At 46.3% G+C, this 15050-nt stretch overlaps 2 protein-coding genes across 7 annotated transcripts in view; one reads left to right on the forward strand and one right to left on the reverse strand.

The window, feature by feature from the left end:
* The window catches only part of pitrm1 (pitrilysin metallopeptidase 1), a 14034-nt gene extending 4231 nt beyond the window's left edge, over positions 1-9803 (forward strand). Inside the window, exons 9-27 of the mRNA XM_083693422.1 lie at positions 149-237; positions 443-571; positions 1355-1468; positions 1912-2008; positions 2557-2691; positions 3346-3484; positions 3758-3874; positions 4323-4452; positions 4575-4695; positions 4869-4945; positions 5186-5351; positions 5576-5676; positions 5816-5936; positions 6255-6311; positions 6564-6676; positions 6987-7112; positions 7631-7776; positions 8759-8861; positions 9115-9803. Of these exons, the coding sequence (XP_083549548.1) occupies positions 149-237; positions 443-571; positions 1355-1468; positions 1912-2008; positions 2557-2691; positions 3346-3484; positions 3758-3874; positions 4323-4452; positions 4575-4695; positions 4869-4945; positions 5186-5351; positions 5576-5676; positions 5816-5936; positions 6255-6311; positions 6564-6676; positions 6987-7112; positions 7631-7776; positions 8759-8861; positions 9115-9208 (2175 nt within the window). The 3' untranslated portion in view covers positions 9209-9803. The remainder of the gene's footprint in view (positions 1-148; positions 238-442; positions 572-1354; positions 1469-1911; positions 2009-2556; positions 2692-3345; positions 3485-3757; positions 3875-4322; positions 4453-4574; positions 4696-4868; positions 4946-5185; positions 5352-5575; positions 5677-5815; positions 5937-6254; positions 6312-6563; positions 6677-6986; positions 7113-7630; positions 7777-8758; positions 8862-9114) is intronic.
* A 309-nt stretch (positions 9804-10112) lies between these two features.
* Positions 10113-15050, reverse strand: part of pfkpb (phosphofructokinase, platelet b) — a 29089-nt gene continuing 24151 nt past the window's right edge. For all 6 annotated transcript variants that reach the window (XM_083693912.1, XM_083693909.1, XM_083693914.1 and 3 more), the window contains 6 exons: positions 14455-14619; positions 12816-12877; positions 12302-12413; positions 12112-12211; positions 11870-11975; positions 10113-11554 (listed from right to left, as the gene is read on the reverse strand). In XM_083693912.1, the coding sequence (XP_083550038.1) occupies positions 11398-11554; positions 11870-11975; positions 12112-12211; positions 12302-12413; positions 12816-12877; positions 14455-14619 (702 nt within the window). In that variant the 3' untranslated portion in view covers positions 10113-11397. The remainder of the gene's footprint in view (positions 11555-11869; positions 11976-12111; positions 12212-12301; positions 12414-12815; positions 12878-14454; positions 14620-15050) is intronic.

A 15050-nucleotide genomic window follows, 5' to 3' on the forward strand; every position in this document is an offset into this window, starting at 1 on the left:
ACGTTGAAATGTTCCACAGAGGGTTAGAACGGATGCGTGGCCGTATCCCTGTTGTTCATTGGCTGAGGAACATTGCATTAAGGAACAGGAGCGTCTACGAATCTGTGAGTTTCGTTATATTTGATGAATGCGTTCGATTGGTCCACAGAGAGAGGACCATGTGACCTGCGGTCCTGACCTGCTGGCTCCGGACCCGGCCAAACAGAACACGCTGTGTGTGAGCTACCTGCTGGGGGAGTAAGTTACACACACATGTTGGATAACGTCCATGTACATGTACATGTTTACTGCACGGCAGACGGTTGGATTAGAATCTGTCGTTGTCGGAGTCAGCGTTACTGACTGGAGTTGGATGTTGTGATTTTGTGGCTGATCTCTATCTCTCCCTCTCTCTCCCTTTCTCTCTGTCCCCCCCCCCTCTCTCCCCCTCCCTCCCCCCCAGCATCACAGACACTTACGAGGCGTTTACTCTGAGTCTGCTCTCCTCTCTGATGATCTCTGGACCCAACTCTCCCTTCTACAAGGCCCTGATCGAGCCCAAGCTGGGCACAGACTTCTCCTCTGTCGTAGGGTAGGTTCAAGATACACACACAGTCACGTACACACACACACACACACAGACTTCTCCTCTGTCGTAGGGTAGGTCCAAGACACAGACACGCGCACACACAGACACACATACACACACACACACACACACACACACACACACACACACACACACAGACTTCTCCTCTGTCGTAGGGTAGGTCCAACACACACACACACACACACGCGCTCGCGCACACAGAGTTCTCCTCTGTCGTAGGGTAGGTTCAAGACACACACACACACGCATACTTACACACACACACACACACACAGACTTCTCTGTGGTAGAGTAGGTTCAAGTGGAGGGCATCTGGCTGTGTAAAGAGAGGGCGTTGTCACACTGCTGCACGCAGAACAATGAAAGATTATGTTCTCTGGAACGTTCTGCCTGGCCTCCAAAAGAGGGAGATACCATGCATGTGTATGTGCTTCAGGGGAGGGCTGGTGGAAGTAGAAATCGGAGGATTCTAACCCCCCCCCCCCCCCCCAGGAGGACGAGGCTCATCGAATTACAATGTGCCCCGTCCTCCGACATCTATATATATATATATATATGCCATTTAGTTGACGTTTTTATCCAAAGCGACTTACATTGCAGTGAGTGCATACATTTCAGTATATATGGTCCCAGTGGGAATCAAAGACCACAACCTAAGCGTTGTTGGCGCCATGCTCTACCCACTGAGCCACAGAGGACCACCATGCCTCCCCCCGGCAGCCTCCCCCCGGCAGCCTCCCCCCCTGACGTGTGTGTTGTCCCCAGGTATGACGGCAGCACCAAGGAGGCGTCCTTCAGCATCGGCCTGCAGGGCATGGCTGAGGAGGACATCGAGAAGGTCAAACACATCATCGGCCAAACCATCGACCACATCATCGCGTGAGTAGTCCCTGTACCTGCACGGGGGGGGGGGGGTTATTACTATGTGTAATAACCCTGTTATAACAGGACGCGACGCCGTCTTGCTTGTCTTTGTCTTCTCTCGTTCCTCCTTTTACTCGTCCCTCCTTTTTGTGCTCTCTCATACCTCCTTCTCTTGTCCTCTCATTCCTCCTCATCCCTCCTTCTCTCATCCCTCCTTCTCTTTGTCCTCTCTCATCCCTCTGTCTTTCATCCCTCCTTCTCTTTGTCCTCTCTCATCCCTCTGTCTTTCATCCTTCCTTCTCTTTGCCTTTTCTCATCCCTCTGTCTTTCATCCCTCCTTCTCTTTGCCTTCTCTCATCCATCCTTTTCTCATCTCTCATCCCTCCTTCTCTTATCCCTCCATCTCTCATCTCTCATCCCTCCCTCCTTCTCTCCCTCTCTCTCTCCTGATGGTGCAGTCATGGCTTTGAGGAGGAGAGGATCGAGGCTCTGCTCCATAAGATTGAGATCCAGATGAAACACCAGTCCACCAGCTTCGGCCTGGATCTGGCCTCGGTGAGTACAGGACAACAAAGGTGTGTGTGTGTGTGTGTGTGTGTGTGTGTGTGTGTGTGTGTGTCTGTGTCTGTGTCTGTGTCTGTGTCTGTGTCTGTGTCTGTGTCTGTCTGTCTGTCTGTCTGTGTGTGTGTCTATCTGTGCGTGCGTGTGTGTCTTTGTGGTCTCATGATCCAGCCCCACCCTCTCCAGAAGGAAGTACGCAGGGAGTTGAGTTTGTATATAAGCTTAGTCTCCAGTATATAAACACAACCTGAGTTATTGTCCCGCGGGCATTTCCTGTATACAGTATGACCAGGTTTCCTGTGTGTGTGTGTGCGCGTGTGTGTGTGTGTGCACGTGTCTGTGTGCGCACGTGTGTCTCTCTGTGTGTGTGTGTGTGTGTGTGTGGGTGTGTCTGTGTGTGTGAACACAATAGAACACAACAGAACAGAACACAACAATTGTATCTATTGTGTTCTGTTCTATTGTGTTCTATTATGCTGTGTTCTATTGTGTTCTGTTCTATTGTGTTCTATTATGTTGTGTTCTGTTGTGTTCTGCTGTAGTACATCGCATCGTGCTGGAACCACGATGGCGACCCGGTGGAGCTGTTGAAGATCAGTGAGAGTGTGACCCGGTTCAGACAGAGTCTGGAGCAGAACCCGGGCTTCCTGCAGGACAAGGTCCGACACTACTTCAAGGTGAGCAGGACCACGCAGGAAATGACATCACTCTGAGTACACTTGGTAGGAGGACCATAGAGGAAATGACATCATTGGCTGTTGTATGTTGTGATCTTGTAGCTCTGTCTCTCTCACTCTTTCCCTCCCCTCTCTCTTTCTCTCTCTCTCTCCATCCCTTCCCCTCTCTCCCTCTCTCCCTCCCCCCCCTCTCTCTCTCTTCCTGTGAGTCTGTTCCGAGTGTCTGCAGCTGTTCCCTAGATAGTTGCTGCTAATGAGAATATATTCCTATTCAGTTTAATAACATTACCATTTTTAATAATTGAATTTATTTTAAAATAAGGCATTGAACTGTCGGGGACTCTTCTATGTATTTGATTATTATTATTATTATTGATTTAGCCAGGTACAGTACAAGACATTCAGATTAAAATTCTCTCTTGGTTTAATATGACCTGGTTTAATATGTTCCAGGTTATGTTATGTAGTTGTTGACCCTGGTTGTGTACAGTTTAATGGAATTTGTGTATCTATCTATCTATCTATCTATCTATCTATCTATCTATCTATCCACCCACCCACCCACCCATCCAACCATCCATCCATCCATCCACCCACCCACCCACCCACCCATCTTACCAGTTGTATGTTGTGTTGCGTTTGACCCCTGCGTAGGACAACACCCACAGACTGACCCTGTCCATGAGTCCAGACGAGGCCTACGTGGAGAAGCAGGCCCAGGCCGAGGAGGACAAGCTGAAGCTGAAGGTCCAGGCTCTGTCTGAGAACGACAAGAAAGACATCTACCAGAACTGTGAGTGATCCGATACCCGTTGTACAAAACAATATTTGATGTAACACTTAACTATACAGTTAGGTCCTTTTCTATTTCTGACTATTTAGTGAACTTTAACTATTTAAAGGCCCAGTACTGTATGTAACATTCAAGCTTTCTAAAAAGGTTACGGTTGTAATGAAGTGGCAGATTTCCTACCGAACGTATTCCTGGCTCCTTTTCACATTACCTGTGTATTCAGTTTGTGTTTCTCTTAACAACCGTGTCTCTTGTGTGTCGTTTCTCCTCTAGGCCTGGAGCTGCTGTCGGTCCAGAGTAAGGCCCAGGACGCCTCGTGTCTCCCGGCCCTGAAGGTGTCAGACATAGAGCCCACCATCGCGGGCACCGCGGTCCAGATGGGCAGCGCCGGTACGTACTGGTGGATACGTCCTAGACACTGGCAGTTACTGTACTTCCGTCCTGTCGTGCGCTGAGCCGTTCTTTCAGAACCAACTGCCAGAGTACCAATGATATCACACGGGCACACATTTGTCTGTGGGCCTGGAGTTTGTCTGGTTCACTGTGAGCTCTCTTAGCCTTTGCCTTGTTTAGAAGCAATTAGCCTTGTTTAGAAGCAATTAGCCTTGTTTAGAAGCAATTAGCCTTGTTTAGAAGCAGCATTTGACGTTTTTGAGGTTAGATAGGTTAGATACTAACTGGATCCAGGAGTAGCACTCTGACGAAGCTCCACTGTCGTACACATAGAGCTGGTTCTCCTCGATGAACGTTGTGATACTCGTTTTCCATGGCTTTTCCTCCCTCTTAACATTAGTCTCTCTCTCTCTCTCTCTCCTCCCTCCCTCCCTCCCTCCACTAGGGGGCGTGCCAGTGCAGTACTGTGAGCAGCCCACCAACGGTATGGTCTACTACAGAGCCATGTGCAGCCTCAACACCCTGCCTGAGGACCTGAAGCTATACGTTCCCCTCTTCTGCAACGTCATCACCAAGTGGGTCCACCGAGAGTGTGTGTGTGTGTGTGTGTGTGTGTGTGTGTGTGTGTGTTGCTTTTGACTAGGCTGTATATGAGTATATAATTGTGTGTGTGTGTGTGTGTGTGTGTGTGTTCCAGGCTGGGGTGTGGAAGTCTGGACTACAGGCAGCAGGCCCAACAGATGGAGCTGAAGACAGGAGGGATGTCTGTCTCACCCCAGGTCATCTCTGACAGCTCTACCATGGACATGTATGAACAGGTAGGTGTGTGTGTGTGTGTGCGTGTCTGTGTGTGTGTGTGTGTGTGTGTGTGTGTGTGTGAAGGAAAGGTATGTCTCCTGTTCTCTCAGTCAGGCCAAACCTCTGTGAATCTGAAGTGTAAAGGACATTTCCATTGTCTCTCTCTCTCTCTCTCTCTCTCTCTCTCTCTCAGGGAGTCCTCCTCTCGTCCTCCTGTCTGGAGAGGAACCTTCCAGACATGTTCCAGCTGTGGAGTGACATCTTCAACAGGTACAGCTCACACTGTGTCTGGCAGAGCTAAACCAGAATAGAGCTGTTACAATACGTTTCATGTTTATACCGTCAGATAGTCTTCAACATCATGAGATACTGATGGTTAAATCTGCCACCTCTCCTCTCCCTCTGAAAGGCCTAAGTGAAAGGACGAATGGATGTCATTTCTTCCCGCTGACGTTTGTCTCTCTCTCCCTCCCTCTCTCTCTCTCTCTCTCGACCCCTGACCCCCTACAGCCCCCACTTTGACGACGAGGAGCGTCTGCGGGTTCTGGTCATGATGTCAGCACAGGAGCTGGCCAATGGGATCTCTAACTCAGGTCACATGTATGCCATGGCGCAGGCAGCCCGAACCCTGACCCCGGCTGGAGCCCTACAGGAGAGCTTTGGAGGGATGGACCAGGTGAGATATCGCTCGGTGGAGGTAGAAATCGGAGGACGGGCTCATTATAATGCATGGAACAACCATTCCCTTGATACCGTCCCATGCATTACAATGAGCCCGTCCTCCAATTTCTACCCCCTAGCCTCCACTGATTTAGGATCAATCTTCAGACATGTCGGTACCGAATAACGTTTGTTTTTCCCCCTGATTCCTCAATTCATGATGTGCGTTTTGAATATCAGGTGAAGTTCATGAAGAGGATGGCAGAGATGCCAGACCTCACACAGATCCTACGGACGCTTCCCAGGATCAAGAGACACATCCTCAACCCGGAGAACATGAGGTGGGTTACCGACTGTTGAATATGTCCCTTCACGGCCACCGTAGTCTTCAGACACATCCTCAACCCAGAGAACACCTGAACGTGATTTGTCTAATTCACGGTGACTTTGATGTGATGTGTGGTGATATTTGATTGACAGGTGTGCGGTGAACGCCACGCCTCAGAAGATGTCTGACGCAGCGCAACAGCTGGACGGCTTCATCAACAACGTCTCGGCCAATAAGAAGGACCGCAAAGTGGTCCGCCCCATCATCACAGAGGTAGGACTGTTCCACCATCACGAACGCTGGACTGGTACTGTACTGGTACTGTACTGGTACTGTACTGGGACCAGGGTGTGGGTCAATTCCATTTAAATTCAGTTCATTCAGCAAGCTGAAATTCCATTTCTAAATGATTCCTCATTGAAAACAAGCATAGAGGGAATTTGGAATTTGGAATTGGAATTTCAGTTTACTTTCTGAATTGCCTGAAATGAAATGGAGTCTCACCCCAACCCTGATTGGGAAATGAATATGTATCTTTCTGTGTGAAGGGAGAAGTGTTTTCTATTCATGTTCTCCCGTTGGTGTTGACAGAGACCTCTGGACCCTCTGGCTGGTCCTGGACCTGGTCCCTGTAGGAAACTCATCACTGTGAGTACCCCCATGACTTGAGGACCAGACTCCATCATTACTCAGATGTCCCAATCATTGTATAGACCTCTGACCAGTATCTCTATATGAATTATAATATCATGTATATGAGTGTTTCTGACCCCCTCTCATGGGTTCTAGGCCCAAAATGATTCTAATTTCATTATCATCGTTGTAACTCGTTGTAACATGGATCTCTGACAAACAGGGTCTCAGTATGTTATTCATTGTGTGAGTGTGTTTGTCCATCAGGAGCCCAACTACAAGCCCTGTCAGATGAAGACGTTCTTCCAGCTGCCCTTCCCTGTCAACTTTGTCAGCGAGTGTGTCCGCACCGTCCCCTTCACCCACGAGGACTACGCCAGGTGACTGTGTACTACATAGTACATACTACACTAGTACACATTAATATAGTACATACTACATTAGCACACATTAATATAGTACATACTACACTAGTACACATTAATATAGTACATACAACACTAGTACACATTAATATAGTACATACTACACTAGTACACATTAATATAGTACATACTACACTAGTACACATTACTCACTTTCTCTTTATTTGTTCTCTCTCTACCTCCATCTCTCCCTATCTCTCTCTCCCTCCCCCTCCCTCCCCTCTCTCTTCCCCCCTCCATCCCTCCCTCCCTCTCTCTCCGTCAGTCTGTGTATCCTGGCTCGCATGATGACAGCCAAGTACCTGCATGGAGAGATCAGGGAGAAGGGCGGAGCCTACGGGGGCGGGGCCCGGATGGGGGGAGGCGGCCTGTTCTCCTTCTATTCGTACAGGTGTGTATGACGGGGAGACATCTTGGGCGCGTTGCCATGACTATACTGATGGGAATAATACATAACAGGTGGTCCTCTGTTGCTCAGTTGGTAGAGCATGGCGGTAACAACGCTTAAGTCGTGGGTTTGATTCCTGCTGGGACCATATATACTGAAATGTATGCACTCACTGCAATGTAAGTCGCTTTGGATAAAAGCGTCAGCTAAATGTCATATATTATTATTATTATTATATTATATATTAACTAATAATAAACAATAACTTCATTTGATGTAATAAAAGGTTAAACAGTTATATGGAAGCAGTTCCACCATAGACATGCATATACACATGTTTATACAGTGTGTGTGTGTGTGTGTGTGGGTGTGTGTGTGTGTGTGTGTGTGTGTGGGGGGGGGGAGGGTATTAGAACTATCACATTATCAGTGAGTGTACACACATGCTTCACTGGACAGCTTCCAAGACATTAGTAAAAACCTTTCCAATTACTTTTGGCCTTATTTCTGTGTTCCCATAGGGACCCTAACTCGGTCCAGACCCTGTCTGCGTTCCGTAACGGGGTGGACTGGGCCAGAGCGGGTCAGTTCACCCAGCAGGACATCGACGAGGCCAAGCTGTCCGTGTTCTCAGCGGTGGACTCTCCCGTCGCCCCCTCAGATAAAGGTGAGCTGTCCTGATCAAGCACAAACCCCCACTGGATGACAAATGCCAGGGCGGGCAAGGGACTATTTGTCACACACACACACACACACACAGACCTCCACACACACACAGACCTCCACACACACACAGTCCTACACACACACACACACACACACACACACACACACTGTTGATGTGCCTTGATCTGATTTCTCCTGGGAGGCCTAAATGCCAGTTCAAGACCCATCTTACCCCTTAGTTGATATGCTGTGCTCTGTATAACCAGAGTTATATAAAGTCATGTTTGCGTGTTCTTATCAGACCTGGGTCAAATAAGGTTTCAAATCCTTTCAAATATTTTGGGAGCGTTTGCTTGAGGGGGTTAGAACTTTTGGGACTCTTCCGTTGGTTCAATTGCACCAGGCAAATGCAATCAATCACAGATTTGAGTTTATTGATGAAATCATACTGGTTTGTTGTCTTATTTAATGTGTTTATGAAATGACACTGTTTTGTATGGTAGTGTAACTTAAAATACACATACAGTGTTAATTACAGACCCCTGATTGGATGTTAAATACAGCCCTGTGATTGGCTGTAATATCAAGCCTTCTGATTGGCATTAAATACAGCCCTCTGATCGGCTGTAATATCAAGCCCTTTAATTGGCTGTAATATCGAGTCCTCCGATTTCCACCTCCACCAGCCTCCCCTGATATACAGTTCATGTTGTCTTTTCTGTGTTGATGTTACTTGAACATTGTATTGAGATTGTTTCTGTGCCACAGTCAGTATGATGCCAATCCACTGAGTAAAGTCAATGTCTGTTTAATTGGTTGGAACGCAGTGATTGAAATTGAAAAATGTGATTGATGCATATAGTTACAATACAAGCTTACAGTATATGGGATTGTGTGTGTGTGTGTGTGTGTGAGAGAGAGAGAGATGAACCAGACACCTACAGTAGAGTTAATCCGTGTCGTGTCCCGTGGTCCTGTTGCAGGTATGGGTCGTTTCCTGAGCGGGGTCACAGATGAGCTGAAGCAGAGCCACAGAGAGAGACTTTTCGCTGTGACTGACAAAAGCCTGGTGGACGTGGCCAGCAGGTAATGTCACCTGATCTAACCTGCCAGATGTGTTTCAATTCCAGTGGCTCTTTCATTTGAGAGTCGTCTGAACATTTGCAATTGTTGCATTTTTTCTAAACAAAATGAACTGAACGCAGTCTGATGACAGCCTAACATTGTGTGTTTGTTTGTGCGGACCGTATGCAGTCGGGGTTTTCTCTGCGTTCTCAGAAGGCCGTTTGATGTCACCTAGACAACAGTCAGTAACGTTGTGTTTGTATTGCTTCTCCAGGTACCTCGGGTTCGGACAGAGGACCACAGGAGTGGCCATCATCGGCCCCGAGAACGACGCCATCAAGAAAGATCCCTCCTGGATTGTCAAATAATTCAGAACCGCAAATCACAGACTTACTAAAATGCATATTCTCTAATAGAGAGGCTCAAGCAGGGGAGGCTGGTGGAGGTAGAAATCAGAGGATGGGCTCGTTGTAATGCATGGAATGGAGGAATGGTGTTTGATACCGTTCCTTATTCCGCTCCATGCATTAGAATGAGCCTCCGATTTCTACCTCCCCCAGCCTCCCTTAGACTGAAGCTGCACTGATGTGTTCTAGATGGTGAAACATCCATCTTCCTTATTCGCCGGTCCAAACTAACTGTGGCTGTTACAACAGTGTTATAATAATAACTTTTTTGAATGGATTTATGAAAGTCTTTTTAAAAATTGTACGCGCACAACAGAGAAGGATGGATGTTTCTATAGCTAATATTATGTCTAACATCATCCTAATATACAAAAATGACAATATACATTCATTGGACGTTTTCCGTTATGACATCGTATTTGACGTTCAGTTTTGGACCGCTGTAGGATTTGTACTTATTGAAGCAACGTGTGCAAGACCAATTATGTACAGAGAGTGGTCTCTGCTTTCCTGATGTAATATGAAATGTATGAATGAAATTATGCCCATTAAATTATCATCCTGTTGGAATAACGCCAGGTGTTTTTCATTGTCTCTAAATCACGAACATGACAGTCGATTTGGGATCATGCTCTTGTGACGAGGTAGCCCTGCCTGAGATCTCGGACCTTGAGGACGTCCTCTTGGCCTAATGGTAGAAGCTTGGGTCTTCCATGTGGAGGAGCCCAGAGTAATATATAAGAATATACCCATTAAATCTGTATCATGTTGGAATACAGCCATGCGTAAATAATTCTGAACTCTTAACCTCTTTACCAGGCGACATCTGAGGTGATATGTCCATTCATATTGAGCACCTTCAAAATTGATCATCACAATAAATATGCTTTAATACTCAAGAGAGAAAATCATCACACTTGTCAACACATTGAAAACAAGGTTATGTTGCATCATGGCTTTCACAAACAAACGCATTCTCCACTTCACATACAGCAGAACACAGTAGAGTTAGCATACAGGTCCAGAACACAGCGGAATTAGCATACAGGTCCAGAACACAGTAGAGTTAACATACAGGTCCAGAACACAGCAGAGTTAGCACACAGGTCCAGAACACAGTACAGTTAGCATACAGGTCCAGAACACAGTACAGTTAGCACACAGGTCCAGAACACAGTACAGTTAGCATACAGGTCCAGAACACAGTACAGTTAGCATACAGGTCCAGAACACAGCAGAGTTAGCATACAGGTCCAGAACACAGCAGTTAGCATACAGGTCCAGAACACAGTACAGTTAGAATACAGGTCCAGAACACAGCAGAGTTAGTATACAGGTCCAGGACCAATTCTTTCGGGCTTGGTACCAATGGCAAAGGTAATGAATGAAAACACACACACAGGAGCCAGTGACATGGACAGGAGACGCACTTGTCAGCTAGAGAAATAGAAATATAACCCTTTATTCGACAGCCCCATTTTAGCTGACATTTTACCCAGTATTTGCATAAGAAACTATGTGGTAACAAAGGGGTATTTCTGGTACTTGCTTGAATAAATTCAGCACAGAACTACCTGGTATTAAATGGCACATGATGGTGCTCATGTCAGAAATGTATTATAATATTCAATGATCAAGTAACAGTCTTGACCAGTACTTTGTATATGTACTGTAAGCACCTGATTATGACTGGGCTGTAAAATAAAGGGTTACCGAGTAGAATTCTAAACCTACGGTCAGCTCTCCCAATAGGCTGACGCGGAACGGAGAGAAGAACCAATCAGAGTGGTCGACTAAGATTCAGTGCATCAACAAATCATCCTGAATCCTAAACTCCTAGACAGCTTTTTGGGGGTTAAAGTACATTACTATAGGATTGAAATTGCTGGTAAAAGAGTTACCATAATAAGATGCTATACGTTACATTGAATGGATGAGATCAGCCCTCTTTAGGGTCTAAGCTAGACTCAACTAGCCTCTTTAGGCCCTAGACAAGCCAAGAGCATAGAGTTATAACCAACTAGAGTTGGCATTGCTATCGTTGCCCCATTCATTTAGGGAGAGTGCGCCCTCTAGTGTTAATAACTCTATGGTCAAGACCAGCTTCTCTGTGGGAGTGTGACTGGTTCTGGTTCTGGTCCGGTTGTGGTTCAGATGTTGGAGGAGGTGTTGGTCTCTTTGGGTCGGACGCGGGTCACGTGTTCCAGCTGGCCGGAGTCGGAGACGTCATAACTCGTCTTGTACTTGGCCAGGATCTTCATCAGGGGGCGGAGCTTCAGCCACCACTGCTCCTTAGGGATCCTGTGGCTGTCGGTGGGGAGGAGAGGACAACACACACATGCATAAACACACACACACACACACACACACACAAATTGATCGAATCTGATTTAAGCTACAGTACAGGTAAATGTGCACGTTGCCAACTATATTAGAATGGGTGTTGTATTGCTCCGTCAAATTGAAGGAAGAAGTCTTTTTACAATGTGCTTTTAGTTTGAGAATAAACCTTTGAATAAACTACCATCAAAGCCTCTATGGGTGTTCTCAGTTCTGCGTCTAATAGGTAGAATATACCAATGGTGTGTAATGTAAATGTCGGTACATAAATGGTTGTCTTACACAAAGTCTGTCTCGTCTTTGAGCTGCACCACTGGTTGGAAGACCAGCGCTCTGCGACGCATCCCCAGCAAACAGGCCGAGTCCTCGGTGTTGGTATACACTTTCCCTGCACGGGGAGGCAAGACAGTCAGTACACACACGTACACACACGTACACACACACACAGAGCAGGGAAACTCAAGAGGCTAGTGCTACATGCACTTTTAGTATCATGATCATTGGTGTCAGTCAGACTTGTGGACCTTCATTGTAGGACTCCTTAAGTTTCCTGGAGATCCACTGGATGGCTTTGGCTGAGATCTTCGTTCCAAAGTTTCTGTCAAACGGAGATGGTGCACCTCCCTTTGGAAATGCAACGGAAAGTCAAATTACTGTGACCAAGGTCAAGTGTGTGTGTGTGTGTGTGTGTGTGTGTGTGTGTGCATATCATACCTGCTGCATATGTCCGAGGACGTTCTTTCTGCAGTCAAACACTCCCTTCCCCTCCTCCGAGTACAGCTGGTAGATGAAATCTGTCGTGAAGTTCTCGTTGCTGTTCTCGTTTCTGGAACATTACATCACACACGCACGCATGCACGCACACAGTAATGTCACTTTCAGAACATTGTATTTACCCTTCTGTAGCATTGCGGCTCACTGTTCCCCTCAGAGCCACGACACTAATGATACATACCCTCAATGGAGCGTCACAAAGACTACAGGGTGAACACATTACTTACTATCAGGCTCGGCTCACAACACAGGCCACTTACCCAATTTATAACACTTCATATACACTACATTTGGCTCCTTCTATTTTGATATGCTAATGAAGAGTATTCATGGTACAGATGACACACAGGCACCCACACACTCACACACACACGCACAGACGTGCACACAAGCACACTGTATAACGCTACATAAGCTACTAAGGTTATAACGCTACATAAGCTATGTCCCTCACCTCAGCACCAAGCCTCTCTGGATGCTCGTCTTCATCTTCTCTGTCAGGTGTTCCACGTTGGACTACAGCAAAGAGAACAGAGGAGAAGGGCAGGTAGTCAGGCAGAGATTCTCCTCCACAGTCTATCTATAACCTACATTCAGTGTGTGTGTGTGTGTGTGTGTGTGTGTGTGTGTGTGTGTGTGTGTGTGTGTGTGTGTGTGTGTGTGTGTGTGTGTGTGTGCGTGTGCGTATTGTTGAAGCTGCAGTAATGATTCTCATCACTCTCCTGTGCTTTAGAGGGCAGAGTAATGTGCTTCAGTGACCAGGAGGGGGAACACTTCTCCCTGTTGTATCACATTTGTCATTCTCTCCAAAGAAATGTTCAGTCAGTGTATAAACACATTGAACGGGCGCTAGACCACCGAATTATACTAAATCATCGATTGCTTTAAAGATCTGTATTATTTGCAGCTCTTGAGATAAATATATAAAAATCTGTCTGAACGTCACAATGTAGCATCATCATAATATTAACATACTAATTGCATAAACCATTATTTCATCTAAAGGACACAGATCTGGGTCAAAATACTATGACATTTGTCAAATACTTTAAGCATTTGCTTGAGCCTGCTTGGAGCACCAGATGAGTCCAGTTGGTACAGAACCTTTGGGACTATTCCATTGGTTCCATTCGTTCCATTGCGCCAGGCGAACCAAACAATGATTTCAAATACTTTTCAAACTCAGGTCTCAGGAAACGTTTGCTTATATACAGTATGACATCACCAACTTGTCTCTTTGACTATGCAGTAACTCTTAGAAAAATGGGTTCTAAAAGGGTTCATGGTGGAGGAGTAGAGTTCTACCTAGAACCTTTTTCATCCGAAGAACCTTTTTAGGTAGAACCCTTTGTTCTAAGAGCGCAGAACTTCAGTAACAACAGTCTCTGGTGTTGTCAGCCTCTCCGTCCATCCAACCACAACAATGAGATCTGTGTTGATCAGAGATTAGCACCCCTGGAGTGATGATGTTCTACGACTATTAATAACAGCCTTACACAGTCTAATCTCATCTGGGTCACCTGTGCTCTCCTTAAATAGAACCCGACCAAAGATAATAGAGGGTTTGGCCTACTGAGGGACACGAGACTGGCAGCTGGGCACTTGAATGGAGTAGGGCAGTTTGTTATGCTGCATTCAAGTGCTCTTCAACTAGGAAACTCTTGACATTTCCGACTGTGTAATTCTGAGATCTCTGAGTTTCCTACCTTGGAATTATCCAATAAGGAACTCTATGTAAAATCCCACGCTATATCTTGGTGGAAAGCTCGGAGTTTCTGAGGAGCATTCAAATGCGCCATTATGCTGATGCTCAGTTGGATACAGAGACAGAGAGTCAACAGGAGGGTTGGTCATCCACTGGGAATTGCTCTCTGTGAGAAAAACCTCATTTGTAAAGTTGTCAACATGACAGTTTGCAATTGTTTCTCCTTGGCTTCTGTCACAGAGACAATCAGAATGGTTCTTCTAACGTACACTCAAGTGTTGCTGGCCTGGTACCACTGTACTTACAGCTAAACATCAAATGAAGTTTAAAGAGATGTGTACGAATCAAAATGGATTCCATTGAAGTCATGTGAGGTCATTTCCCTCACCTGGAGGTCTCTGATGTCGAAGGGCTCCTCGTAGATGTAGACAGCGTCAGCCCCCGCAGCGAGACCCCCCACGCTGGCCAAGTACCCACAGTACCCCCCCATGGTCTCGATGATGAACACACGACGCTTGGTCCCACTGGCCGACTGCTTGATACGGTCACATGTCTGTACACACACACGCACGTGCACGCACACACATCCCACAGACACACGCACACGGAAGCGCACGTGCACGCACACATACACACACACACACACACACACACTTATAGTCATTCAACAAGACACGCTGTCAGGTTTGTAAATTATAAATACAGCACAACATCATGCAGGCATCACAGAATTTACCAGACAGCAGATAGTGTCACAAACAGCTCTTCCAAAACACCAAACCAGAGAAGAGTTAATACAATACAAATAAAGGGTTGTTTCACACAATATAGAGGATGCATGTGTTCTGTGTAACATGCATGTAAATATTTGTGAGAGAAATTGTGGGAACGATCTGTATCTGTTGTACTGTATATTCCAGTGGAGGCTGGTGGTGGTAGAAATCGCAGGACGTGCTCATTGTAATGCATGGAACGGAAAACATT

Source organism: Argentina silus (genome assembly GCF_951799395.1).
Source record: "Argentina silus genome assembly, chromosome: 22".
Classification (NCBI taxonomy): Eukaryota; Metazoa; Chordata; class Actinopteri; order Argentiniformes; family Argentinidae; genus Argentina; species Argentina silus.